The 27,461-nt window shown below is 38.9% G+C and overlaps 1 protein-coding gene across 1 annotated transcript in view; it reads right to left on the bottom strand.

Moving 5' to 3' along the window:
* odad2 (outer dynein arm docking complex subunit 2) overlaps positions 1-16,170 on the bottom strand; it is a 52,826-nt gene extending 36,656 nt beyond the window's left edge. Inside the window, exons 1-10 of the mRNA XM_057358930.1 lie at positions 16,128-16,170; positions 15,432-15,672; positions 15,028-15,185; positions 14,657-14,828; positions 14,385-14,491; positions 12,614-12,753; positions 11,521-11,637; positions 4,928-5,139; positions 3,809-3,952; positions 1,318-1,462 (exon numbers count right to left, since the gene is read on the bottom strand). Coding sequence (XP_057214913.1) covers positions 1,318-1,462; positions 3,809-3,952; positions 4,928-5,139; positions 11,521-11,637; positions 12,614-12,753; positions 14,385-14,491; positions 14,657-14,828; positions 15,028-15,185; positions 15,432-15,649 — 1,413 coding nt within the window. The 5' untranslated portion in view covers positions 15,650-15,672; positions 16,128-16,170. The remainder of the gene's footprint in view (positions 1-1,317; positions 1,463-3,808; positions 3,953-4,927; positions 5,140-11,520; positions 11,638-12,613; positions 12,754-14,384; positions 14,492-14,656; positions 14,829-15,027; positions 15,186-15,431; positions 15,673-16,127) is intronic.
* Between the last annotated feature and the right edge of the window lie 11,291 nt (positions 16,171-27,461).

Here is a 27,461-nt window from a genome sequence, read left to right as displayed (position 1 = left end):
TATGTCTAATTAATGCAGGTTTAGACCTAATGTCCTATTTTAAAATGCTGGTAACACTTTACAATAAGGTTGCATTTGTTCCCATTAGTAAATGCAATGAGCAATATAGTTTTTTTTAGCATTTATTAATCCTTGTTAGTGTTAGTTAATGACTACAATTATTTATGTTCAGGGTGTTAACTGATGTTAACAGATACGAATTTGGATTTTAAAGTATGTATTAGGGTAGTTGACAAATAAACGTGTCAACTACCTGTTAGTAAAAGCACAAATTAAGATCAACTGAGATTAATAAATGTTGTAGAAGTAGTTTTTTGTTGTTTTGTGTGTTAAATACTAGTCTAGAGTTACCAAAATGTGGATAAAAATGTTTAGCATAGCCCATGACCAACCACGCAAAGCAACTTTACAACTTATAAGGGAGGTAATAAAACAATGGCTCCAATACAAATATTTGATAAAACATGAGAAAATGTTTTCATGAACGGGAAAGTAAAATAACAAATGAAACCTGTCATATATTAATTCAAGTTTAGTTTTCTCTTAGCGCAATAATTCCAAGAACTCAGGAGGACGTTATGACTACACACAGCCAGTAGACAGAGTAATACAATGCTACAGTAGATGTATTTTTACTGTTTCCTGTCAGTAGCAGGGGAGCTACCTGTCTGGCCTATAGTGCATATTGCTCCGTAAGCGTTTAGCACAGGTGATGACGAGACCAGAGGTGTTCCATGAACTCTTAAACCCAACAAGCAAAGCGACTGAGTTGACACACTAGTGTCTATGGTGGAAGTTACTGATGATGCGTCAAAGCTTGAGCTTCAATCAGCTCTAAGTTCAAGACTTCCGAAATGAGAATAAAAAAGAAATCTAACTTTGCCTGGATTTCCTCCCAAAATGATTACAAAACATTTACATATATGACCGCATATACATATGGTAAAAAAGTCAGAGACAAAAAAATGACACGCTGACTTTGATATCTACAGATATTTGAACGACAAAAAAATCATACACACAGTAAGACATTTGTAAATAAATCATTTCATCATTTTATTTGAGACAGACAGGGAAAATATTAGTCTAAAGTATCTCTGCAACCCGTCAAAAATAGAAACAGGTTGTCTGCCGCGCTGTGATGCGCCGCAACAGACGTTTCCAGTGTAGACAGCTTAATTGATCATAATGGGAGCGATTTAGTTTTGACATGTCACATCTGGTGTACACTCGGTGGAAGTCTTGGTGAACCCCCTCTAAGTATTGACACAGATTGTTATGTGTACATAACACATATGAGAAAATGTGCGTTCTTACCTTTAAATATTTTACTAGTTTCTGGATTTGCCAGTATTCGGTAGGCAGGTCGGTGGTGGTCTCGGCACGTCTGTCTGGCTGTTCTTCATCCTCCTCACCCTCTGATGAACTCTCAATGAAATCATCAGCTCCTCCCGAGGTCTTCCTGTGCACACAAACACATATGAACCCATCAGAGACTTTCCCATTCAATCTGGTCCGGATTTTCAGACGCACTCTGTGAGAAGCACTCTCCCACATAATTTTCTCAGGGTGGAAATGAGAAATCTTAACAACTTGTTACAGAAAAAAATGCTTTTTATTAATAAACAGGGCTTAATACGTCACATATAAAGTAAATGAGAGGAGAGTCAGAGCAGGTGCAGGTGCATGCCAAACCACATAGACCCTTTTCTCAAAGCTCTGGTAAAGTCTCTCAGAGTCCACTGCAGAATGAATTATTGCTCTTAAAAAAGGCTTTCTTGTTGAAACCCTTGGACAGGCTGTCAAACTCAAAGGTGTATTTGAAGTGCCATCTTAAGCCATGGCTTCAAATTAAACAGCAGAGAGATAGAGAGAACAGAGACAGAGCTTGAGATGATGATGACTGAAGTGGTCATCAGAGCGATTCTGAAAACTTTTTCATAGTAGGTCTACACACGCACGCACAAATGCAGATGGCCGTTAATGCGAGTCAGCTACTGAAATGAATGTTTGGTGAAACGAGTCGTGAAACTCGGCACATACGGAAAAGAGGCTAAGGGGACTCGGATATGTTTTCCGTATTGCTCGTCACAAGTGAACTCCCGCCTTTGTTCTTCATGCCACGATAAACATTAGAACCCTCTGTAAGTGTGCCGGCTTCAGATACGATACACGTTTGACTGTTGACCGTTTTGTTTTGAGCTGCGTCGAACACGTCATGCATCAGCAAGCATGTGGCACTGTCTCTCGAGTGAGACTGTGATTAAAAAAGTTCAGAAGGGCTTTGGGACAGAGAGACATTCAGAGCTCTTTATGGCTGGATTGTGTACTCTGGCAGCCTGTGTTACAGGGACAGCTGGAGTCTCCACTCTCCATCGCCAAACAGACAGAGAGGAGTCAGAGAGAGAAAAGGGTTATCAGGCCAAACTGAAACGGTCATTACAGACCACAACTCCCAGTAGCACCACAGCACCGTGTCGTCTACACATCAACCTGAACTGCTGTTTCATCCGTGTCTTATTAAGGGTTATAAAATGAAAACTCTTCCACAGATGAAATGTGACCCTGGATCACAAACCAGTCTTAAGCAGCAGGGGAACATGTTGGGCCATATCGTACACCCGGCGCAAGGCGCTGCGCAAGTGTTTTTGCTAGTTTCAGCCCGACGCAGTTCTCATTTTCCCGTCCTGCACCGCGTTGTTTAAATAGCAAATGCATTTGCGCTCATTTGTGCGCCCTTGTGCTAGTTTAAAAAAGAGGTCTTTCAGGCGTATTGTTGGCGCGTTGCTATTTTGAGGAACTGAAAATAGACTGTGCCATAGACCAACTCAAACCTGGTCTAAAGTCTAAAGTCAACGGCGCAATCTTTTTTTTTGTTATTTAAAGAGCGCGTTAGTAGAAAATGCACCTCTGGGCGGGTCCACAACGTCCTTTCACTTTACTTATTAGACAGAGGGAAGGGCACACAAACATGCCAAATATAAAAAATAAATGGATTACAATGTAAAAGATTATTATTATTGTGTACATAACGATAAAAATCCGGCTTGTCCTGTAGATGGTCTGATCGCGCGCTTTAACCTCACGCACGAGCAATGTTTCCTCTCTGGATAAGCGTCTTTGCTCTTGCAAATAATAGCGAATCCGCCGTGGCGCGAGGGCAACTGGCTCTTAAAGGGAATGAGAGATGAGACTCTGATTGGTTTACTGCACGTTACGCCCAAAAAACACCCATGACTCATTAAAAGAATCGGGACAACCCGTTTATACCATGCGCCCAGACTCGCTGACCGTTTTCCCGTCGTTAAACTAGCAAAAGTGGATTCGGACACGCCCTGAGTGCACTTGCGCCCTGTGCTTTAGACCATGCGCTTAGATCGTGAAAATAGGGCCCTTTTAGTTAAAGCCAAAAAGTACATTGTATGGGTCAAAATGATACATTTTTCTTTTATGCCAAAAATCATTAGGATATTACGTAAAGATCATGTTCCATGAAGATATTTTGTAAATTTCCTATGCTAAATATATCAAAACTTTATTTTTGTGAGTGGATGGCCAGTAACAGTGCCTCTTATTAACAACTTCGAAGGCAATTTTCTCAATATTTTGATTCTTTTGCACCCTCAGATTAAACAGTTATATCTCCGCCAGATATTATCATATCCTATATTCTATATGTGTTTGGCAGGAGGATTAAAGGGTGATTCAATTACGCATGTTCCTGTGATGGTTCCGTTTATATCTCCGAGGAAATACCACGCATACAATAAAACAACTATTTCTGTGATGAAGGATGATGGTGGCATACATTTTTTGAGAGGACCAGCAGCCTTGTAGAGACGTTTCGGAGAAATTAGCTCTTTTTTTGCTGTCTGATGCCGGTGACTTTGTGCCGTGTGCCAAGATGTTCTTGCTTTCTCCACTTATTCCAGCCTTTTTCTCTTCCACCTTACTGGAAAACAAGCACACATTCATTAACATACAGTTAAAGCACTAGAACTATTATGTTTTTTTCTCAATGATTTAAATGGTTTAACCTTGTGAGGGTCACTAATATTAGAGGTCATTTCAAAGACAAAGAACAAGAAGTCTCATGCATTAAACTCATGCATTAGGTAAATGTCTTTTAGTAAAAGACTAATGTCCTTTATGTAACATAAAAAAAAATTTGTCACTTGATAGAGATGTATGTGTATGTCTTGTGGATAATAAAGAAATTATTTCAAAAAAATGAGTAAAATTATTACTACCAGGAGCTACATAAGCATGAATATAACATTATTATTGTTATTATTTAAAATATTAAGTTAATGCAGCCTTAATAATGCAGCCTTGTTTTACTTTTTACATCACATAACTGAATATTTGCATTCATAAGCAGCCATGAAGAATGTTGTTAACCGAACAACACAGGTACCATTGACGTGCATTGGTTTTGTGTCGATACAATTTAAGTGAATGGGTACAGCTGTTGTACGGTTACAAACATTCTTCAAAATATCTTCTTTTGTGTTCTGCAGAAGAAACAAAGTCAAGATGGCGAGTAAAGATGACAGAATTTTCATTTTTGAGTATACTATCCCTTTAATATCTTTAGGTTGTTCATCTTGATATATTGCTATGAGTGCAGCCAGGCATATATTTCTACAAACAACAAATGTGTAAGGATATGTCTTTAACAGCCGAGAGATACTGTGTGTGTGCCATAGATATGTGTGCCAGACAATGACTTCACCAATTAACGCCTGCAGGCTAATATATGGCAAAAACCCTCTTTAATCTCTTAAAGTGTGACATCTAAAAAGAGTATTGTGCACATTGAATAACTCGGCATCAAGGGACTCTGAAAAGTCCGTCATAGACATGGCACGTGGCAGCTTTTTGGGGACTCAGAGGACATCCACTGGGATTTGGAAATATCACCTACTCATAAGAGGATGTGAGCCCGAGGTTCTTCCATTTCAAAGACGGTTCAAATTTCTTCATTCTACCGCCCGGCTTGTCCTGCACATGCTGTTGTCTCGCCTTCTCGGGCGCGTTTTTCTCCCGACGGTCGTAAGACCGCGAGGTTTGGCCTGTTTCCTGTTCATCAACTGTTTCCATATGTTGGAACTTTTCAGATGGCACTTCTTGAATGGCCTTTAAAAGGGAGAGGATAAAAAAGAAAGAAGATAGTCAGGAAAAGGACCTGTCTTAATTTGTACCAAAAAGCAATAAATTGTGTTATTAAAATGATACAGACATTGGATAGTCAAGAGTCTTCTTATGAATCACTATTCATTTAACTTTTCAACGTGTGAACTTACTCTCAACTTATTGTGATATATTTTCCATTCTATATCAGACATGTTGTTTCTTTATTACTTTACAGGGGAGACGTCTCAGAGCTAGCACAGCGTAACGCTGAGTTTTCTCATTCTAATAAGGAGACACATAAAAACTAAATCTCACTTATGAATTTGTATCCCTGTGCATTTATATAATACAGCTTTTCTTCAAGGTCCACTGCCAGAATAACAATTCAACCTTTGAGTTATGAGAATAAATGAAAAAATAGAAACATATTTCCAAGGTTTGTGCGCCGCCTGTTAATTGCCTATACAATATGAGAGGTTTATTGTTTCTCTACATTCCTTGAACTGCAGGCTGGCAGTTTGGCACGCAATGAGTAGAGCCTTTGTGGCAAAGCATCGCAACTGTTTTTTGAAATTCTGAAGGACTGTATCGTTCTGTCTGCCACATCTTTATTGCAACTACGAGAAGCTCAACGGGACACATATGAATGTTTTTAGTCACAGGCACCTGCTATGCAGAATATAGCCTCCCCTGCCATCAGCCCTTCACTGGCTCCATCTTTTAGTGAGACGTACGGAGAGGGGTGGAAAACAGAAGGAGAGAGAAGACACTAGAGAAAAGCATCTGAAAAATTACCCGAGAGAAAAAGCTTGAAATATATCACTAGAAACTTTGTGTAGATCCAGCTTGGATAAGCACACTTTAAAGGGCTTGTTTGCAGTAAAAAGGTTAAAGGGATAGTTCGCCCAAAAATGAAAACTCATGTCATGAATTACCCTAGTTGTTCCAAATCTGTAACAATTTCTTTGTTCGGTTGAACACAGAGAAAGATATTTGGAAGATATATGGACTATCATAGTAAGGTGCCCCAAAACTGTTTGCTTTCCGAAATTCAACAAAAAAATCTTCTATTGTGTTACACAAAATATTACACAAAAGGTTTTCCTACTATGGTAGTCTGTGGTGCCACAGAACGGTCGGTTGCAAACATACTTTCAAATACCTTTCTTTGTGTTCGACTGAACAAAGCAATTTATACAGGTTTGGTTTGCAACAACTGGACGGTGAGTAATTTAGTGACAGAATTTTCATTTTTGGGTGAACTATTCCTTTAAGAACAGCCAAAGTTATAGCCATTTCCCCAAACCACATCACTCCACCTTCAATATGAAAATGAATGTAATAAACCTGTACAAACTCGGTCCAAAGAACACTTCAATATGATACAAAACACGCCAAACAGAAACCTGAATGTGCTGCGTAAACATCAAACTACTGTAACAGCAGGCAAGGTCAGAAATTAAACAGGCATTGAGGGAAAATAATAACAGTACGAGAGAAACAGGAAGAAAGAAATTTGCTAATCAAGACACAATGTCTTCCTGTCCCAGTCTGACATAAAGCACACATTGAGAGTATGACATCTTTCCCCTGATGAGTGTCACCATTAGCTCAGCCCGCTCTGTGTGCATGTTAGATTAAAAGCATCTGATCGAATACAAGTGTGAAAACGCATCAGTTCCTCACGCAGATGATTTGAGGAGATACAGCATGCTGTCTTTGGCTGGTGTTGACCCAAAGCAGAAGTGTGCTGAGGTTTTCTGGCCTGAATATTTAGGGTCTGGTGGTTGACGGATGGATAAAGGACCAGAGTCGGTCTGAAACTTATTACAACAACTCAACACAATCCAGAACTCGAGTCCATTCTCTACTCAAGTCCTCATGCTACATAAGTTCCCTGTATGATGTAAACAGCATTATCTGCTCTGAAATCAACATGCAGCCTTACGAAATAAGGTTCACTTAAGGTGGAACATCCATTCACATCCACAGATGGTGATGAGGATCTTGACCAACAACTTTAACATGCAGCCTATATTAAAATGTATTGGACGGCCTGAGAGAGACATCGAGAAAAGAAAGGCGTTCAAGAGCAATACGATGAAATCGAGAAAATAAAGAAGAACAAAGAGGGATTTGATTTGTGTGTAAGCAGACTGCTTTTATGGTTCTCTTTACAGACTCTGTCCATCACCCGTCAGCATCCAGTCATGGCTGAATTCTTCCCGCTGGCATTGTAAAACATGAAAGTCAAGTGGGCATTTTAACACAAACATTCCCTCGCACACTGAAACGTCTGCCTGGCATCATCGTTTCGAAGAATAATAAAGTCTTTCTCCTCACTGCCACCGATAATTGAACACAACCTGCTAGCACATGGCCACACAAAGCCCACAATAATTCTACACTATAATTTACAATTATTCGCACTAAAAACACTTATCATTTTTAGCCATAATGTATAGACCACTTCATAAGATGTAAACACTGTTCCAGAAGTACTTCCGGTTTCATTTTTTAACTTGTATTATTATTATTTCCTTTTATTTTACTGAGTTAAATATTTAAAATACTAATTTAAGATTTGGTTATACAGTAAATGTTCTGTTGGTTGTATTGTTCAAACAGTTGTGTAGTGTTCAAAAACTGAAACAGGAAGTTCTTCTGGACCAACGCTGCATTGGACCAGCAGTGTTACTTCTTCTGAAGTGGCCTATAAATAAAGTAATTTTTACAGAAAGTGTTATCCATGAAAGTTTCTGTGCACCTTAGAAGTGCAACACATTAAAAATCAGCAGTTTTGGTTTGGAGGCTTTTTATAGCACGTTAGATCAGATATTCACCTGAAGTGACATTTCCTGTCTCCATAACCCATTTTTTTGAATATTTTTTGTTCTTTTGTTGAATCAGTTGTCTAAATACTTTGAGACCTCTCAGCGGAATTCAGTATGTATAACAAATAAACGGCTTAATGTGATTTACACAAGCATGCCATGATAGACGTGAACGGGGGGCTGTTGCTTAAGGTCCAAATTTCAGCTTTATAACAGCTTCAAAAGGCTCCACATGACACCAGCCAATGAGTAAGAGTGTAGTCTAGCGAAAGGATTAGTCATTCTTCAAGAAAACGAAAAAAATATATTTGTTTTTTACATAAATACTGTATATGGCTTGCACTGCCTCGGAGTGCCTCCATGTTGCACGTACTATGTAAGCACATTGGAAAGGTTACGCGTGACGCGTTCCGACCCAGTGTTTATGAGCGTGGAGAAAGAAGATGTTGAATGACATGTCTTTGTGCAAGATTATTGTTCAAAATGGTCAGTTCGTGTGCATATCAGGGATGTTTAAATCTTTTGAAATCTACGTCGCGCGTAACCTTTCCAACGTGATTGCTCAATACGGAAGTCGTGCACGCACCCTTATTCATCAGCTGGTTTCGTGTAGAGCCTTTTGAAGCTGTTGTGAAACTGAAATTTGGACCTCAACCAACAGCCCCCCCCATTATATGGAGATGGACCCTGGAAACTTAAAGCTTTCCTCATAAGCCTCAATTTGTTTTCAACAGAATAAATAAACACACGGACGACTTGTATGACATGCGGGTGAGTGAATTACCGTGAAATTTTAATTTGAAAGTGAACGACTCCTTTAATGCTTTGACTCATTCACTTGAATGCTCTTCTACAGTAGGTACATGTCCTGCTTGTGTAAATTACCACTGTGCCAAATAAACAAGTGCATCCGTCATACCTTGAGGAGCTTTAGTTGAGTATATACAGCCTATGCTGTAGCTCAGCTTTAGCTTTTCCAGTCTGTCTCATAAACATTTAGAATTATAGCACTCGTAGACTGAACATTTATCAAAGGTGAGAGTTATTGAAACCGAGCAGAGCTACTGAGCACAAACTCATGGGAACTGTTCCTCAAGTGAAGATGATGAAGACCGTCCTGGACACGACACAGTTTAACTTGGACACCTCTACTGTGAACGCTCAGGTAAAATTCTGCAGCAGGCTTAATCTGTGTCTGAAAACCGGCTTTCCACGTAAAACGAATGGATGAAAGGAACATTTATACATTCTGTCCTTGAGGTAACGTACGGGAGCACCAGACGGAGGTTTTTACACTGGCAAAGCAGAGCAAGACAATAACTCTATTAGTATATGGTATAGCAGTAATCTTTTTGTCTGCCTTCATTTTCCATCTGCAAACTATATCGGTGAGGGATAAGATCACCATTATTTAGCAATGAACGTAAAGAAAAATCGGTCTCGGTTATGGAGTTTCCGTTTATATTGCTCAAGGACAGAATTATGTCGGTTATAAAACAGCCAACGGTCGGCATAAAACATTAGGGTGGATCTAAGGACTTTGTCTTAAGTAAGGAAGAGTGGATGTTGAAGGAAAACTCAAGTCATTTTTTGCACATTTCTACTGATGGAATCGAAGAATGATCTAGATCATATTGAGCCGGCCAAAAACTAAAAAGAAAGTTAAAAGTCATCATTTTTCACTATAACAAATATTTCAATAAATATTTAGTCATGTAAATGTTGCCTATCTTTTTCCAACAAACACATTTTTGTGTCATCAATAAAAATGACACAATCATTTCTCAAATGATAAAAACAATTTTCGCATCATCTTGGGACCATTACAGGAGACCTCATTTGTTAACTTATCTTAATTTTATTCAGAAGGGTCGCGGGGTCTTGTTTTCACATTCTTTCATACTATGGAAGATAATTCTCTCTCTCCCTTTCTCTCAATCTGTCTCTCTCTCTGTTATTGTGACAAGCAGACGCTCCGCACACGGAGCGAGGTGTAGACATTGAATTGTCCCATCTTCCCCTTTGCTCGGTTCTCCTCAGCTGTGATTAATCTAAGACTGCATTCCTCACACCGCAGGCTGAGAATAGAGCAGAAGCACACTGCCAGTGGACAGACATCTGGGCTGTTTGTGTGTCTATGTCTAATTTATTGGCCTTCTTCCGGAGGTCTATGTAGGCAATATTTCCCATCCCTAAATGACAACTAGGGACGCATCTTCTGGTCATTCTTACTTCTTGAGTGTGTACTAGACAAATAAATCAGATGGAGTTTGTTCCGTTAAATTCATGGTTCACGTTGACCTGCATCAGACTTGCATCTCACAGTTTAACTGTGTTTGTCCGGTTAGTTGAGAATAAACACATTAGTGATGTACAATCAATAACATCCACTTCATATAACCAATAGGACAATTTAGTCTCCCTCTCCTTTTCGTTTGTTTGAGACAGCTAACATTTGGTTCTGGCTGCACGTGTCTGTCTCAGTACGGCTTACTCACACGATGATATCATCGTCTCTGATGAGCACTCGGGCTGTGTAATCCAGACCACCACCATTGTGCTCCAAGCTTTGTCAATTCTCGCACATCTCAGGTGCCTTGCGGGGACAACTGCAGAAATCTGTCTGCCGTTCTAGCACTGATGACTATTTTAATATCGGGAGATTGATTATATAAGTATGCCACAGTTATGTGGAAAGTGTTTCAGAAGATTCTGAAGTTTTGATGATTAGTGCATAACTGTCAATTATGTCATTCTAATGTTAGTATTGCCCAGAACATGGTGAGAACATCCAAATCCTTGTGGTGTGGAGCAGACACTATAATGACAACTTTGTCATGTGTTCAAAAATTGACATCTGGAGTATTTAAAGGAATGTTTTGGGTTTACTACGATAGCATTTGTTTAATCATGTTGATTGCCATGAAAATTCAGTTTGGTTTTTGAGTAAGACATCTGAAAATGAATGTTAACTTTTCTGTGTTACCTATTAAATCTTTATTGAATTCTTAATTATTTCAGTAAAACTAAGTCAAAATATTTTTTTGAGGCAACCAATCGAACAAATGCTATTGGTTGACCGTAAAGAAACAGTTCACCCAAAAATGAAAATTCTGTGTTCATTTACTCCAAATCTGTATAAATTTCTTTCATATATTGATATTTGAAAGAATGCTTTTAACCAAACAGTTCTTGGCCACCATTGACTACCATAGTAGGAAAAAAATATAGTTGTAAATTTCTTTGTTCTGTTGAACACAAAAGAAGATATTTTGAATAATGTAGGAACGCAAACAGTTCTGGGGCACTATCATTTTTTTCCTACAATGGTAGTCAATGGTGGTCAAGAACAGTTTGGTTACAAGCATTCTTCTAAATATCTTTCTCTGTGTTCATCAGAAAAAATCAACAATCGGAACAATTTGAGGGTGAGTAAATGATGACACAACTTTTGAACTATCCCTTTAACTTAACCCTGGAACACTCCTTTAAAGTGAATAGTCTTTGAATATAATGAAGGTGTGTATCCCTAGGTGGTTTAAAACGATACCTGTTCACTTATAGTCTTGGCGAAGTGAGGAGACTTGTTTTTCAACAGCGTGACAAGATCTCGGTAGACATCACTCTTCCTCTTATAAGAGTTCTCACCTACGTCCCCAATGAGTCCCTGTAAAACCAAATCACAATGTAAGCAGAACGTGAAGCTACATCCCAGTGGCGTAACTGTATTTTTGGCCATGTATGCTGGGATACAACGGCTGTCTCAAATGACACGGAAATCTTATTGGAAAACCCACACACGCTTTCTTCTTTAGCCTGTAATTGTAATTCAATGCCTAATCTCTAAGGTTTACAAGTGAAGTGTTCTGAATTAATGTCTAATCTTTACAATTAACATCACTGCCATGTACAGCGGTTTCAAGCTGACCTCTAATTTACACCGAACAGGTGAATGTCAGAAAGCATTTAACAGAACACGGGCGAAAAAACAAGAGACCTCAAAGGGAAAAGCGTTCTGAATAATAATGAAAGTGTTGTGGTGTGCAAAATGCTGTGTTTGATTAATTGCACACACACTTAGATCTATAGCCGGTAAAAACACTTAACATAGCTGGAGAACCAGATCTGGAACGCGACCACATAGCTGTCAAGTCAAACTTTTCAATATCGCTTACCTCATGTTTTGTTAAAGTGTCTGTATACAAAACCTTTCAAAGCATTAGCACATTTTGTATGTTAAAATGATCTAGCAAAATAATTCCTTTGACAAGTTGACACGTTTCAGATTCAGAAAAGTCCTATTGCATCATTTAGCATTCCGATGGGATACATTTATTTCCATCTGCTATGTGCTCGGGTCAGGCTTGCTGGGATATGCCGCGTTTAGGTTATCTATCTCCAGTCTAATTATAATCATGGTACAGATATACAGTACATGATCACAATGGAAATCCATTTATTTCTGATACTGATTACTGATGGCAGGTGATATTCAGCAGAGATGGCAGATGAAACAGAATTCCATCATTTTATGTTAAATGTTTCGCTACAACATATTCCTATGGGAGAGAGAACTTGCTATAAGAACAATCCAAAACGGAGTCACCAGATGACCGTTATTACTTTCCCGACAGATTTCTCACCTCGTGGAGGAAAACTCCGGTGGTGCTGCAAGTGATGAACAGTGTGGGTTCGGTGTCACAAGTCTCAATTATGAGAGAGCAGATTTCTCCATCCATCTGCCGCCAGGGAGGGGAGCGGCAACCATTTGAGAAAACATAATCTGTAGAAAACAAGATGGTCTGATTTAAACACAGACTTAAAAAGGACAATAGTAAAGATGTTTCTGCAGGCCTGCATGCCAATAGTTCAGATTTCAGACACAAAACCAGAATATTGTTAGAGGAAACCTTTTAACAAACCCAGAAGAGCTGTTCAGATTAGTAAAATGTATGCTAATAAATGTCGCAGTTGTTCTGGACTTTATTTTGTGGACTTTCAATATACTATAGATCATAAAATACAAATACCTAAAATATTATCTACTCTTTGAAAAAGAAGATATACAGAACACACACTAGATTAAATCAAATGCTAGAATAGTGCACTGTTGACACCTCTCAACAGTAAAACGCTTGCAATAAACGTTGGTTGTGGAAGGTTCATAGAGTGCATGTTCCCCTGGGGTAGATGGACACTACTTGCATGCAGCCCTGCCAGTGAATGTGACTGATCTCATTTCAGGACTAAACTGCTGCACACATCACCCTAAAATAAATCACCCCTCTCCAAAAAACCCTGCCTATACTTCCACGTGCTCCAAACCGCCCTGCGCATCCTCTCTTCCCTCTTTATTTGCATAGAAATGTTCAACTTTACCCACCATACGGGGCCCCGTTTTTCAAAAGAAGCCACATCCATCAATCAAAATATACAGGCAACACTACTTTTCCAAAAAACACTTCATTGTTATGGTACAGCAAATCTGCCCGAAGATGGTTTGATAAATCTCTCTGTAAACTGAAATCTGACATATGTAATGGCTTCCATGTTGCTGACACTTTTACACTTGAATTTCCAACACTGCCCACAGATTGTGGAGGCTTGAGGGGAGAGAGGAATAAGGGGGGAGACAGACACCCAGCCGAAGGTTGTTTTTTTACATACAGTGCTTTTTTTGTCCCCCCCTTTCATTCAAAGTCATTTTTTATATTTACATACAGTATTTTATTATATTGTCATCAAGCTTTTTCATCAAGCAACAAGCGTCTTAATTTCATCCTATTGTTTGTTGTTATTGGGTCATTCTTTTATTGTATGTATATAAATTTAATTGAATCGCATTCAAAACCAGAAGGGACCATACATATTATTTTTATATTATTGCCTCTGAGGTGGTGATAGGGATAATTATCTGGAACAATAAAATACTCTCCATTTTGTCACAAATATTATTAAAATATTCATTTTTTATGTGTGTGATATAGCTTCTTATGTCAGATATAATAGATCAGATATATCAGAACAATTCAAGTTCATTTCAGTTAATGCACCCCTTTAAGAGTCAGAACCTCCCCTACCTAAGCATTGTCTGTACAAACACTCAGATGCTCTTATGCTAGAGAACTTGACCCACTTGCTCCCTTCATTCAAGTGAGTGTGCAGAGAGAGAGAGAGAGAGAGAGAGAGAGAGAGAGAGAGAGAGAGAGAGAGAGAGAGAGAGAGAGAGAGAGAGAGAGAGAGAGAGAGAGAGAGAGAGAGAGAGAGAGAGAGAGAGAGAGAGAGAGAGAGAGAGAGATGGATATATGTGAGAGAAGCATGATTAGTCAGGTTGAGAATGAAAATAAGTCTGAAAGTGAGTGACACGAGATTGAGCTAAAATGATGCAGAGGGGGAAAAGAGGATGATGCAAACCTGATGTGTAGCGTACCGACTTCAGTACCCGGCTTTCTCCTGTCCCACATAAACTCTTCAACTGATCTACCTCTCCATCAACAGCTGCTGGGCTTAGCCTGCCCTCTCTGGTCAAACACACATACAACAAAGAAAAATACACATTATTAAAAAACTACAATGAATGTATTAACAACTGGATAATACTGTATGTATAATATAGCTTAACAATAATAAACTAATCTAGTCAGTGCAATCTTTGGCCAAAGATGTTCTGACAATAGGAAGCATACCTGGTGATCTGTCTGACAGCAATGTTGAGCAGTTTTGTGTCCAGCTCTTTCAGGATATTTAACAGCTTCATTTCAAGCTCCTTTCCCCCACTCAGCTCATCCTCTTCCCCTTCTTTTAGGAGAACTGTGGCAGAACTGGACCCCAAGATCTTTTTCAGTGGGTCCTTGTTAGCTGAGTAGCCATAAACACATTTATTCAGCTCATGATAGCTCATGAAACAAATTCTTCAAATTGATCTTATAGGTGGGAAATGTACTAACAAAGACAGCAAATGTGCGACTATTTTAGCTGGAAAAATGGTCACAAAGGTCAAATGGGCGAGATGCGTATGGTTTTCAGAATAGGGGAAATAGGAATTTGTCCTACTCACCCGCCAAACAGGCCTGAACTTCTTTCATCTTTTGGTCTTCAGTCAGTTGCAGAAGATTGGAGAGGTGGTGAAATGTGTACACTGTGATGTCAGGTGGAGTGAGATGGAGAAGGGGATGTCCATCCTTATCAGACTCCTGGGACATAACTGATTCACCACTAAAAATGAGAGAGGAGAGGACGGATTGAAAAACCAGCAGACTAACAAGGGGACTCGAAAAACAGATGGATTCATATGTACCATAGAGAAAAATAACACACGGAAATGGTCTTTAATCATAAGACTAAATAGGTTTAGCGTATTAATATACAGTTTGTGAACTGTGAATCATATTACACAGTTACAGTAGAATTAAACGAGGTTTAATCCTCATCCTCAAGTGAATGCATGTGCTATGGTGTTACCTGATGTCATACTCCGTTTTGAAATCAGAAGCTTCTAGAGATGTTTTCCATTGTAAAGGCTCTCTGAACACAAGTTTGGCCTCCTGTGGGTGTCTGGCGCCGAACTCCTCAGTGAAGAGCAGGATTTCACTGAGCATGGCTTTATTCAGAGGGGTATTCTCCAGGTTATCTGCCCCAGAACTGTCCCACTGAACTGCCCTGGAAAGTGCCACCCCCATGTCGTGCACTAGATGCTTTTAACCTGACGGTAAACCAGAAGTTTAGTAATATGTTAATATTTAACACATTAAATATATAACAGTATTAATAAACAGTGTTAATAAATATTTAACAGTGTTAATATTACACGCGCATGTAAATATCTGCACATTCCATAAAGTTAATTTAATGTTAACGAACATTTTCAACAGTCCCGCGTGCAGCTACTCACAAATTAAATATAATGAATGAGATTTATTTACTAACGATTAAACTACATTACATTGTTAAACTTCGCGTCTTGCTTTAATACCACTATGAAACGCATTTTCCTCGCGGATGGGTTGGTATTTGTTACAAATGAGCACCTAAAATGTTTCAAATCAATACAAATTCGTGCAAATTTGCACGACCTACTGGTCGTTTTAATTTATAACACGTGTTACTCACCAAACGACGTGACTAAAAAGGCCTGTCCTATATTTATACATTTCTTACCTTCAAATATCTTGTTTGGCAGCCTTGCCCACCTTGCCCGGCCGGTGATCAAGTCAAGTTACTAAGTAACCATAGAAACAAACTACCGCTGGATCCGGTTACTTGGATACAGTCAAACAACGGAAAGCTGAGAGGGCCATAATTGTTGGTGAGAAAAGCGTTTTGGTATTTGTCCCGTTTCCGCAATGTTTATACTCATAATTTATATTTTTTCAAGATTTTAGAACAATAGTAATCTTATCAAAATATGGAATAACGAAAATGTAACTTTGGCAATTATGTGACTAGAAACAAAAAAGTAGTTTTTCATCCTAAATCACAATTTAGTCACCCTTTACCATTGAACTCTGGCATTTTATCAAGTAGCTTTTTTACATAACATGTTTATTTTTTACATGTTATGAATTTTATTCTCTCCACATTACAACTTTTATCCACCATTTCAGTCACATGACCCTAAAATTTTAATTACATGCATTTTATTTGCTATTGGCAAGTACAGCGAAATTTGAGCAGTCCCTGCAGTTCAGTCACATATAACTACACTATTGTGCAATATATAGTGCAGTATAGTATTATCTTAGAATATAAATACTTTAATACTAATATAAAAGATAATACATGCAAACACACACACAAAAAAACAAGTAGGCCTATGGTCAAATAAAATAAAGTATGTTGCAAATAAAATATGACAGCCTTGGAGTATAGAGTATTGCACACTTATTGTGCACATAGGAGCCAGCATTGCTTGCATACTAATGGCAAAACAGATATTGTCATGTTTTCTCTTTTTGAGGTTGCGTTCCCACAGAAACACTTTTGACAGCTTCTTTATAAACTCCTCTTGCTGTGGAGCACAGAAAAGTTTCAATTTCCTCATTGATCCTACCCGTACCACCACTGAAAAATAACTTAATTCAGCACAGCATTATTCACGCAGGGTTTAACTTTGATAAGTCTGACTCATAAGCTTTCAATTGAACCAAAACTGAACAGGAGCTCTCTCTTTTCAGATCATGTAGATGGAAGGCCTGCTGCCAGGTATATTAGCTTCTTGCTCTTTTCTACCGTATGTGCCAAACCACACTGATGACCTAGAGGTTAACATTACATACATTTCCATGCTTTTTCACTTAAACAGCGATCTTTAGATTTTTCGGTTACTGAAATAATGATTTTACTGCTTGCTGCAGATCCGACGTTTGTTACTAAGAATTTCCCCAGGCACTTAATATTACTTGGAAATTTAAAAGCATTTCCTCAAGCCTTCTGCTTTTTCTATTCATGTATTATTCTATATTGGTGTCTGGGATAACAGAAAAACAGGTGAGTAGAAAAAAACAGCTGAACAAAAGAATCAAAGAGAGTCAAGATGGTAAAGAGGTCCAAAAAAGAAAGAAAAACAAGGGAATGAAGCTGTATTCTGTGGCACTCTCTCATTAGCAGTACTAATTGTTGTAAGTTAAGACATGGAGGTCGGGCACAATGATTTGGAGTGCCAGAGGTTCCTTCAAACATAAACACCCACAGCTTGCGGTCAAAGCACCTGTCATCTCCTTCAACTTTGAGTCAGACTCGGCATAATAAACAAAGGCGGCGTCTGGAACGGCCCGGCAGAGATGCTGATTGAGCTAACGCGGGAACGCACTGCCGGAGATTTACGAGGCGCGGCTTCGTCTTAAAGCATGTAGGCTGTGATTGCATCCGTCCACAGCTCTCTCTCCACTCTCAAAACAGCCTATTAACAAGGGGAAATCAGGCTCGGGGAGAAATACACACAAGTTGTGTGGGCGATCAAGGCACCTGATGTAGTTACACTCTCGTCCTGCAGGGCTGTGATGCAGTCACTCGGAGGACAGTGACTCACAGGACTCAAAGTTAAGTAGAAGTCGCTTAATAAAAATGAACAATTTGTATTGCTTATCTTCTGTGGAAGTCTCAGGACCATTCATTGTTGAAGAATTAAATGACCTGAATCTGAGCTCTGAAGGGATGCGGTCTATGCTTTTGGTCAAAATGTCTTCTTTCGTGTTCTGCAGAAGAAGGTCCTACAGGTTTGCAATAGGAGTGAACGGATATACCGCCGTCGTTCGGTTACCAGCATTCTTCAAAATATCATCTTTAGTGTTCTGCAGAAGAAAGTCATACAGGTTTGAAATGACAAGAGGGTGAGTAAATGACGAAATCATTTTTATTTTTAGGTAAACAATTCCTTTAAAGCCAATTTTACATTGATTTACACATTTAAAATGTCCAGTTTTTCAAGTTCGTGGATCAAAAACTATTGATGATTCACACGCCACATACTCGGTACAAAATGCATCAACACACAAAAAAATGAATGTAGATTTTAACATGGACATGGTTCAACAATCTGAAGGGCACGCTGCCTTTTCTGAACAGAAATAGTGGTCAAGACCAGTTCAGCCTAGTTAAATGCAGTTCAACGGCTCCGTTAAACAGCACAAGCAGCTTGGCTGAATCACAGGTGACATCGGTCACAATAATGAACACCTGCAAAATCTGTCACATACTCGTAAAAGGAAAATCAGCCAGAGTGGATAGATTGAGTTTGACTAATATGAGGAGGGGGGAACTAGACGGCCCACCATGCTACTTCCCAGCTGCTTTCCTTAAGTAAGCCTACATGTTCTTGTAAGATTTCAAAGCAACAGTTATAGAGGGAATAAGACTGTAAGATGGTGAGATTGACTTGTCATGAACAAGAGAGTTGATGACCTGTCATAACTCCTTTTATGAGAAAATTTTACAGAGCAAGTTTCACCAGACGGACTCCACTTCGAGGCCCCTCTGCATCGTTCCCGCAATCTTACGTGCAAATCGGTTCTATCTCATCCCAGACTTCATGAATGCTACTGTTATTTGCTCATTATGAATAATAGCCCGTTTTATAGGGTATTTGCATGGGCAGCAATACAAGTTTGTGAGCGTGTGTTAATGCGCGTGCACGCATGAGGCAATGCGAAAACGCTTAAAGTCTTACTCTACATTTGTCTGATAGGCCAGACAAGCAGACACATCGAAGGAAATGGGTGCCAAAGTCAACCACGCTTAATTTTCATCCTCATCCGTGGACAGAGAAAGATCTTGGTACATCAAAACGTATGATGGGATTCACGGCTGCCACAAGCGCTCAGCTCCTCTCAGTTTAGCACGAATAAATCCCCTCCACCCACCCAACCCCTCGGCCCGTCCAGGACTGTCAAAGCAGCTATGACGGTTTAAGGAGACTGGCTATGATTTATGATAGATATTCATATTGCAATAACAGGTTGTTAAACAGCACTAGCTGGCGGGATTTGGAGAGATTCACTGACCCTCAATATAAAAAAAACAGTCTGTTTAATATTGTCAAGTAGACTTTGCACCTGCTGATATTTTATTATTACTTTTTTGTTTAAAAGGAAAGCATGATGTTTTCTGATTTATAACGGTTTTGAACGTTTTGAACAAATAGACAAACAGACCTTAGGTTTGCGAATATTATTGGCACGCTGACTACGTCAACCCTCATGAATACGTTTGTGAGGACAAAAAATACATTTAGATTCCTGAAAAGGTTTTAGATTTTTGCAACACAGGCCTGTTTTTATCTTAAGTATTTCTTGTTCTAAAATAACAGTAACTTTCCAACACTTCCAAAGGGCTTGCCGAAAGGTAAACACATTACAAATCACCGCGCTGGGTGTTCATAAAGGGCAGGCGCTATAAAATGGAGGCAATAAAGTCAATTATTTTTGTACTAAACCTTCTCTCTCTGCTGAGAAAACAACATCAGATACAAACAAAATGTTTTCTCTGTAACAATGAATATCAGTGCTCAGTGCTGGCCTGCTTCTAAACCTACAATTGTGGCTTTCATGTGATGTGTGTGTATGTCAAGCCGCTGTGTGCCTGTGCTTTCTTTGGAGCGGGAGACTGACTTTCAAATATAGATGCTAAAAAGAGTTTTATGAATATATGGATTTGTGGTAGAAGCCCAATAACGGTTCTTTGTGACGGTAGCTCAGTTTCTGCCGTGTTTGTTTATTTAACTATTTTCATCGTTGTTAAACAAAATTTAAATTCCTCTGATTTGGGGTTTTGTAGATATGAAATAAGCTGACCAAGCAACCCCAAACCTCAATTCATGTCTTTGAGAAAATCAAATCATCAGAAAAATAGAATTTTCCAACCGGTTGGAAAGACCGAGACTGATAAACCATTTTGATTTCTCATGCACAGAAAAGTTTTTAAACACAAAATGTCAAATCTCAACCACGTTTTCCGAAATATTTGCCAGGTTTACAATACTGAAGACCAATAAAAGCAAGATTCTAATAATGTAGCACATACTGTAAACATATAAGCCAATAGTCCACCACTCACCTTCAATAATCTAAAAACTGCACACTAGCCAAATCACATCTAACTTGAACTGGTTTTCGGTAATCTAACTGTTTATTGGACCTGCTCAATATTTTCTTTCATTTGACTTTTGGACCCGACCATCCCCCTAAATCATCAGTTCATGGCCTTAATCCACACTACACATGTCTCCTGGATCCCCGACCGAAGACGGCTCCCCGGCGTCCGGCTGTACGCCCACACCTCCTCTTTCCCGCTGATAACTGACGCTTCTACAATTTCAAAGTCACAGATCTTAATGTTCTTTCCTCTCTCTCGCAGTGTAATTATTATTTTGAAAGTGCGGTCGAGTGAGGCTGTCAGGGTTTGGCACAGCCCGTGGCACTAATGTGCCGTGTGTTTTAATACGGCTTGACTTCTGTTTTATAAACTCTGCGGGCAAACATCGCAGACTCGCTCTCTCCCTTTCTCCCCTGCCCTCCCGTCTCTCAGGATGAACGCACACAGATGTGCTGCTTGGTATTTTTCTGCCGTGCGGTGAAAGCTGCTGTGCAGTGTGCGTGTTGTGGTGTCGCGCTGTTTGTCTAACACGGTCACTGGTTAGGAGTTTAGGTTCTAATAGGCTCGACACTGGCACCAGTCGTGCAATTTAGTCGGGGGGGATGGGGGGTGTAAAGAGCAAAAAACTAAGTATAGAGAATGAGGAGCCCATCATAAAGAGAAAAAACAGAAGATCTTGTGTGTGTGTGGGAGAGAGTGTAACCGTGATATGCTATGGCACCATGGAAAAGCACTTAAAGTCACACAAGCCAGCGCTGATGTTTCCTCAGATCACAAGCACTGTCATGCTCACTAACAGCACAGGCCTGATCAAAGCCAACTGTGAGAAGAGCACGCCATCCAAACACAGTCTCGTACATCAGGTAGAAGATCAGCAAGAGTTGAGTGTGAATGCACCATCCTTAGGTGGTCGGTGCGACTTACAGTTTCACAAATCCACCACCACACTTTCAACTACACAAAACTAGAGTCTGAATCACTACACAGTATTCATAGCCAACAGTTTGTCATGCTTTCTGAAAGATTACTAGGCTGCATCCGGGCAGCTGACTCCAGAAACAGTTCCGGACAGGCTTAATAGGCAACGTAACGAATTTACATTTGAATTATAAAGCGCTTGGTGATACAAGTGTCTATTAAAAAAGATGGACATGTCTCCACTTCATTCCACTGTAGAAAGCCAAAATGTTCCAGAAATGGACGCCGACATCTTGTGCCAATGATATAATTTGGAGCCAAACACACAAATCATGTTGTCACACCCCTTTTTATAACTTAGTTCTTATCATCCTGATATGCTTTCTTATAAGTAACGTGACAAGAACCATCATTCGAAAAGAAATATTTGAAGTGCAATTTGATTTTGTACTCGCGTACCATTTGTTTACATGGAGAGGGCACAGTTTATGACCTATACTGCAGCCAGAGACCTGGAGGTGATCGAAATGCTTTGGCTTCACTTTTTAGGATATGTGGTGGAGCACACCTGGTGATAACCAAATATGCAAATACTATTATCAGAATTCTCAATAAATACGCAATCAAAATTTGTTTAAAAGTTTAAAAAAAAAATGCATACATAAACTGTAAATCTGCCTTGTCAAATGCCATTTACATTTTTTGAGCTCAGCCAATCACTTTCTCCAGGGGCACACAGGATTGTGGGATATCAAAGGCAGTAACGATACACGTACGCGGTCTTCAAAAATCTATCAGATAACGATATCTCAGGTGACATGAAGTTACGTAAACATTGAATTTCGACATGTCTGGATGGCTTCCTACATTTAAGTTTTCAATTAAAACAATTCAGTCAAAAGTTTATAAATGACATATCACTTTTCACTGTATATAAAGAAAATGCAGTCCCATGTCCCTACTAAATTGTTTTCGTCTGAAAATGCATCTTTTTCTCTCGGCCTACAATGAGATAGCATTTAGTCAATAAGATTGACACTTGATAATAATAATAATAAACTTTATTTTATATAGCGCCTTTAAAAGCAGCATCTCAAAGCGCTTTACATGCATATACAAATATGGAGTAAAAAGATACACACAACAAAATAATGCTAAAGATTCCTACATTTCATTTATGCACAGTAGGCCTACAGGGTTGTAAACATTTTCAGGAGTTTCCATGTAGATGAGCCACTTTTGGATAACGCCTGGACGTGTGCATGAAGACCATTTTAAAATGAAAACACCATTTTTAAAACTATCCAGATTAGTTTACACGTTGTAAAAAAAAGTCCCCACCACTTTCAACCAACAAATTTCCATGACTTCCAGTCCAAGGGTTTGAAACAGTCGTTTCATAGAATTTTCATTCACAAAGAGCCATTTCTAACCAATGAAATACTTCAGAGCTGTGCCGAACTAGAAATATTGATAGCAACAATAAAAGTTCCATTGTATTAATTTCCGTGACATTTCCAGGCCTAATCTTGTTTTTACAAATCACAAGCTTTCCATGACTGTGAAAACCCTGGCTTTAGAAAGTCTGCTTTTGCTTTACCTGAGCGAAGACTTGCGACGAGAAGCCTTTTATTTTCCCCTCACACCATCAGATAGAAGCATGCATAACATCTGCCTCTTTAGCTCTAATTAAACACGACTGCTCTCGCATGCATTTCACAGCACCTCACTTTACAGAGGGATTTTACCTCGCAGGTCAGGATTTAGTGCTTTTCCAGGCTCGCATCGAGGGCAAAAGCTTCTTTTATGTTGTGTTTGAGGTGAATGTGTGTTATGCGAGTTCTCTTATGAATGACAGGCTCTAAATGTTCAGGGCTGATGACAACCTGTTAGGGTTAAATATTGCGGTGGGGAGGTTTGAAAGAGGTAGGGTCATGCAGGATTCAGTCAAAGACATACAGTACGAAGTAATGTTGCGTGTGATATGTCAGCTGGCACAACCTGTTGTATTTTCCACTGCTAACAAATCATGTCCTGTCTTTACTTTGATCCAAAGCTTGTGTCAGACTGTAAATTTTAAGGGTTTAAAAATCAGTATCAGGTCTATTTTCATGGTTGATGTTTCACGGTGACAGTCCTGGCTGAAAACACCCAGATGCTGGAACAGACTGGTTAGTACTGGTTTAGTTATCGACCGGTCAAACGTTCAGTTTAGAATCACTTGACAAAAATGTTTCGTCATGATCGCAGAAATCTTTTAATCTCAAGGTGTATGTTTCAATGTTTAATATTACTTTTGTAGACAGACAGAAATACAACATATGCCAACACATGCCAACATATTCATTTCCTTTAATTGAAAAAATATATATTTTAGAAATGGATTACTTATAAATAATCAACAAAAACAGCCAATGGAAATGATGGAAAATTCCTTCAATTCTGTTTAAAAAGCAGATTAATTAAGACCTCAAGAAGCTCTATGATAAAATTCCAAGTTTATGATTTTACAAATTCTAGGCAAAGGGCGACTACTTTGAACATGCTACAATAGATCATTTATTTATGGATGCTTTTAGCCACAACATAATTCCCAGTTAACATTTGTGTTGTGTTATAGTCTTAATGGGTTTACTACCATTCTAAAACGTGGAAAAATATACTGTAACTACAAAATGAGTAAGTGAAGTTTTGACCGGTAGTGTACAGTAGCTTGTGCACCAAAATAACATCCCTGGGGAACTGATTGGATTGATAAAAGTTAAAAATCAGGCCATTAGACCAGTACAGCCCAACCAATGCACCAAGGCATGTCATAAAAAGAAGAGATGTTGTTTGGAGGGGAGGCTCGTGTTTTTGATTATAGATTATGAGGGTACATGAATTAAAAAAACAATGACATGCATGGATAAATCATTTATAGTAAACACAATGCAACTTTCCATAAAAATCAACAATTGTCTGTTTTGATTTCATGGTGCTTGTTAAGAAGCCTGGTTTGAACACATCTGCATCACATATTGGTGACCAGCATCAGAAACACAACATAGTGTTGTGTTGTTCTGTTCAGCCGGGATTTAGAAGTGAGCTAAGAGGTAACACTGCATTGATGAATACAAACACACACGCACACACCTGGGCCAAAGACCTGACACAGCCCACTGAAATTTGGCGCCACTTTCTCCTGTGAGGCTACAGTGGCTAATTTCTGTGAAGCATGTGTTATGTTAAAACTGACGAGTTTGCTAAACCACAATTTTGTGCACAGGCTCGCTGAGTGTGTGTGTGTGTGTGTGCGTGTGTGTGTGTGTGTGCGTGTGTAACCTGCATGGGAATTTTTGTTGGTTGATGATAATTGCGAGTGTCACAATTTCCTAAAGTGTTGCCTTGTCCAAGTCTGAGGATAGACAGTCTCCAACAAACACTGTTCCCAGTGTGTGCGTGCGTTTAAATTTTGGGGCCAAATCACATTAATTCTTCTAGTTTGCGTTGAGAAGATACAGTCTCGCCATCTAGCTTTTGAACACTTCCATTGAGCAAATGCTTCCTCCCCTGAAAAAAAAACAGAAAATAAATGAACACATATTTACAATTCCCTTTTAACTTGTGTTTTCAAGCATTTGGGCAATTCCAGCATTATGGATGTGACATTTTTAGACAAAAACTTAAAATATAAATTCTCAGAGAATGTTTTTATTACCAATATATTAAACCTCCTTTTAAATTTTCATAACCCCCTGATGATAGAGTCTAGACAAAAAGGCCTGGTTTCGCAGAAAAGGCTTAGCTTAAGCTAGGACCATGCCTTAGTTAAATTAAGATATTTAAGTCACTTTTATAAAAATGGCTTGGAAAAAAACATTTCTGGTGTGCATCTTGAGACCAAACAATGGCACAGATATATTTTAAGATACGTGTTGTTGTGCCATCCCAAAAAGGTAAAAAATCTCTCTCACGTACCTTCTCTGGATCAGTTTCACATCTGTGGAATGATCTGCCCGCTGCTATAACATCAGCAGATTCTGTAGCCATCTTTAAGAATCGGCTGAAATCTCTTTTCTACTCTTTCAAAAAAAAGAAACCTTAGCTTTGTATACTGTGGTAGCCTATATGAGACAAGTTTTTTATTGCACTTTTGCTTTTTGTTGTCCTTATGTTGTTCCAATTGCTTCCATTATTTATCTCATCTGTGAGTCGCTTTGGATAAAAGCGTCTGCTAAACAACTAAATGTAAATGTCAGGGCAAGTTATTTTTAGTTTAGAAAGCTCAAACATTCATTTTAGTCTGGGACTAGTCTTAGGCCTTGTCTGTGAAATCGGGCAAAAAAATATTAGTCCAAGCACGAGTTTTCTAATTTAAAAGAGGGAAAAAATAAGGTGTTATGGATGTGACAAAAAGGACGCACATTTTTGAGAGACAAAATACTTGAGGATTTCTGGGAATTAAAATGTTTAAACCAGAAGCAATACCCAACAAATGGAAAAGGGATGCCTCTTCATAGAACATAAAATAGTTACTATATTCTAGTTTTCATGTGTTCATTTATAAGGAATATGGACTGTTATGGATGTTACAATTCACTTACCGGACTATGGAAAACTAAGCTTTAAAGGTCCAGTGTGTAATTTTTTTGGAGGATCTATTGACAGAAATGCAATATAATATACACAACAATGTCTTCAGAGGTGTAAACTAAGATATTACATAATGAAGCGTTATGTTTTTATTACCTTAGAATGAGCTATTTCTACATACACCGTGGGTCCCCTTGCATGGAATTCACCATGTTGGCTCTACAATACAGTGGCCCTAAATGGACAAACTGCTCTACAGAGCGCATTTCGTAAATACATGATCTCCTTCAGCAAAGAAGCGAAAATGTGACAACATCTTAGTCCTGTGTCAGCCACCGTAGTGCTTCTAAAGGGAGGGTGGAGTGAGACGTTGGTTGCACTTTCCACTAGACGCCCCTAAAATGTTCATACACTGGACCTTTAAAAACACAAAAATTGCTTTAAAACTTTAAGAGAGACTTCAACGTGGGTATTTAAACTACTAAATATTGACATTCATCAGTATGGTGAAAACTTTTTCATCAAAAGATGTTTTTCATCTTAAAGTTGACATTTGCATGGAATTACCCATTTATCTTTGAGAAGTTTGGCTGTAGTGTTTGGCTCTGTTGGTGACAGTTACAGTAGATATCTAATAGCACTAATTTTGTATTTCCCTCCCTCATACTTAACTCTGAAGTTTACTACTTGATATGAATCTGAGAAACTTAAGAGAAGTGGTAAATATTATAACGAGAAGGACAGAAGAGTAATATAAACATTCCTGGACCTTCGAGATTTTGACACATTTCATAACCTCACATTCGCATTCTCTGGCTCCTCCCAGCCCCTTGGCCCACACCGTGTCTGTATTAACTACGAGTGTGCTTTTCCTGATTCTGTAATTAGCATAGCTGATGTTCGAGGTGAAGGAGCTCCATTGAGAGCAGTGAAAGAGAGTTTAAGAAAACAGGGGGTGCCTTCTTTTGGTAGCCTCCGGGTTACCGCAACATTCTCAAGGCTCTGCCAAATTGTTCTGCAAACATTGTCGAAACATTCTCCAAACATTCTCAATGATTTCCCTAAACAGTCTGGGTGTAGCTGTAAAAGCCAGTGCGTTTCATCAGCGTGCCTGTCTTTACACTGTCATGGTTCCCCTATGTATTGTCTAAATATTGTCAGCGTAATACCGCAGTTTTGCTTATTGTTCCCTTAACGTTGTCATTACGTTTTTACCAGACGGGTCCTGAACCTTGTTTCAACTTTGGATACATCAACTAGATTGCAACATTGCTGATAATCAGATGAATGAACCTCTGACCTCCACGTTTCTCAATTCACACTCTGTGTGTGCCATTTCAGTGACATCATTTGTTTCATATATACAGTATGTGAATATAAGAAAGAGAGACAAGGTGCAGAATGCGCTAA

The sequence above is a fragment of the Triplophysa rosa genome, linkage group LG18 (genome assembly GCF_024868665.1).
Source record: "Triplophysa rosa linkage group LG18, Trosa_1v2, whole genome shotgun sequence".
Lineage (NCBI taxonomy): Eukaryota > Metazoa > Chordata > Actinopteri > Cypriniformes > Nemacheilidae > Triplophysa > Triplophysa rosa.
The sequence above is the reverse complement of the archived record's forward strand: the minus strand, read 5'-3'. Positions and strand labels throughout refer to the sequence as shown.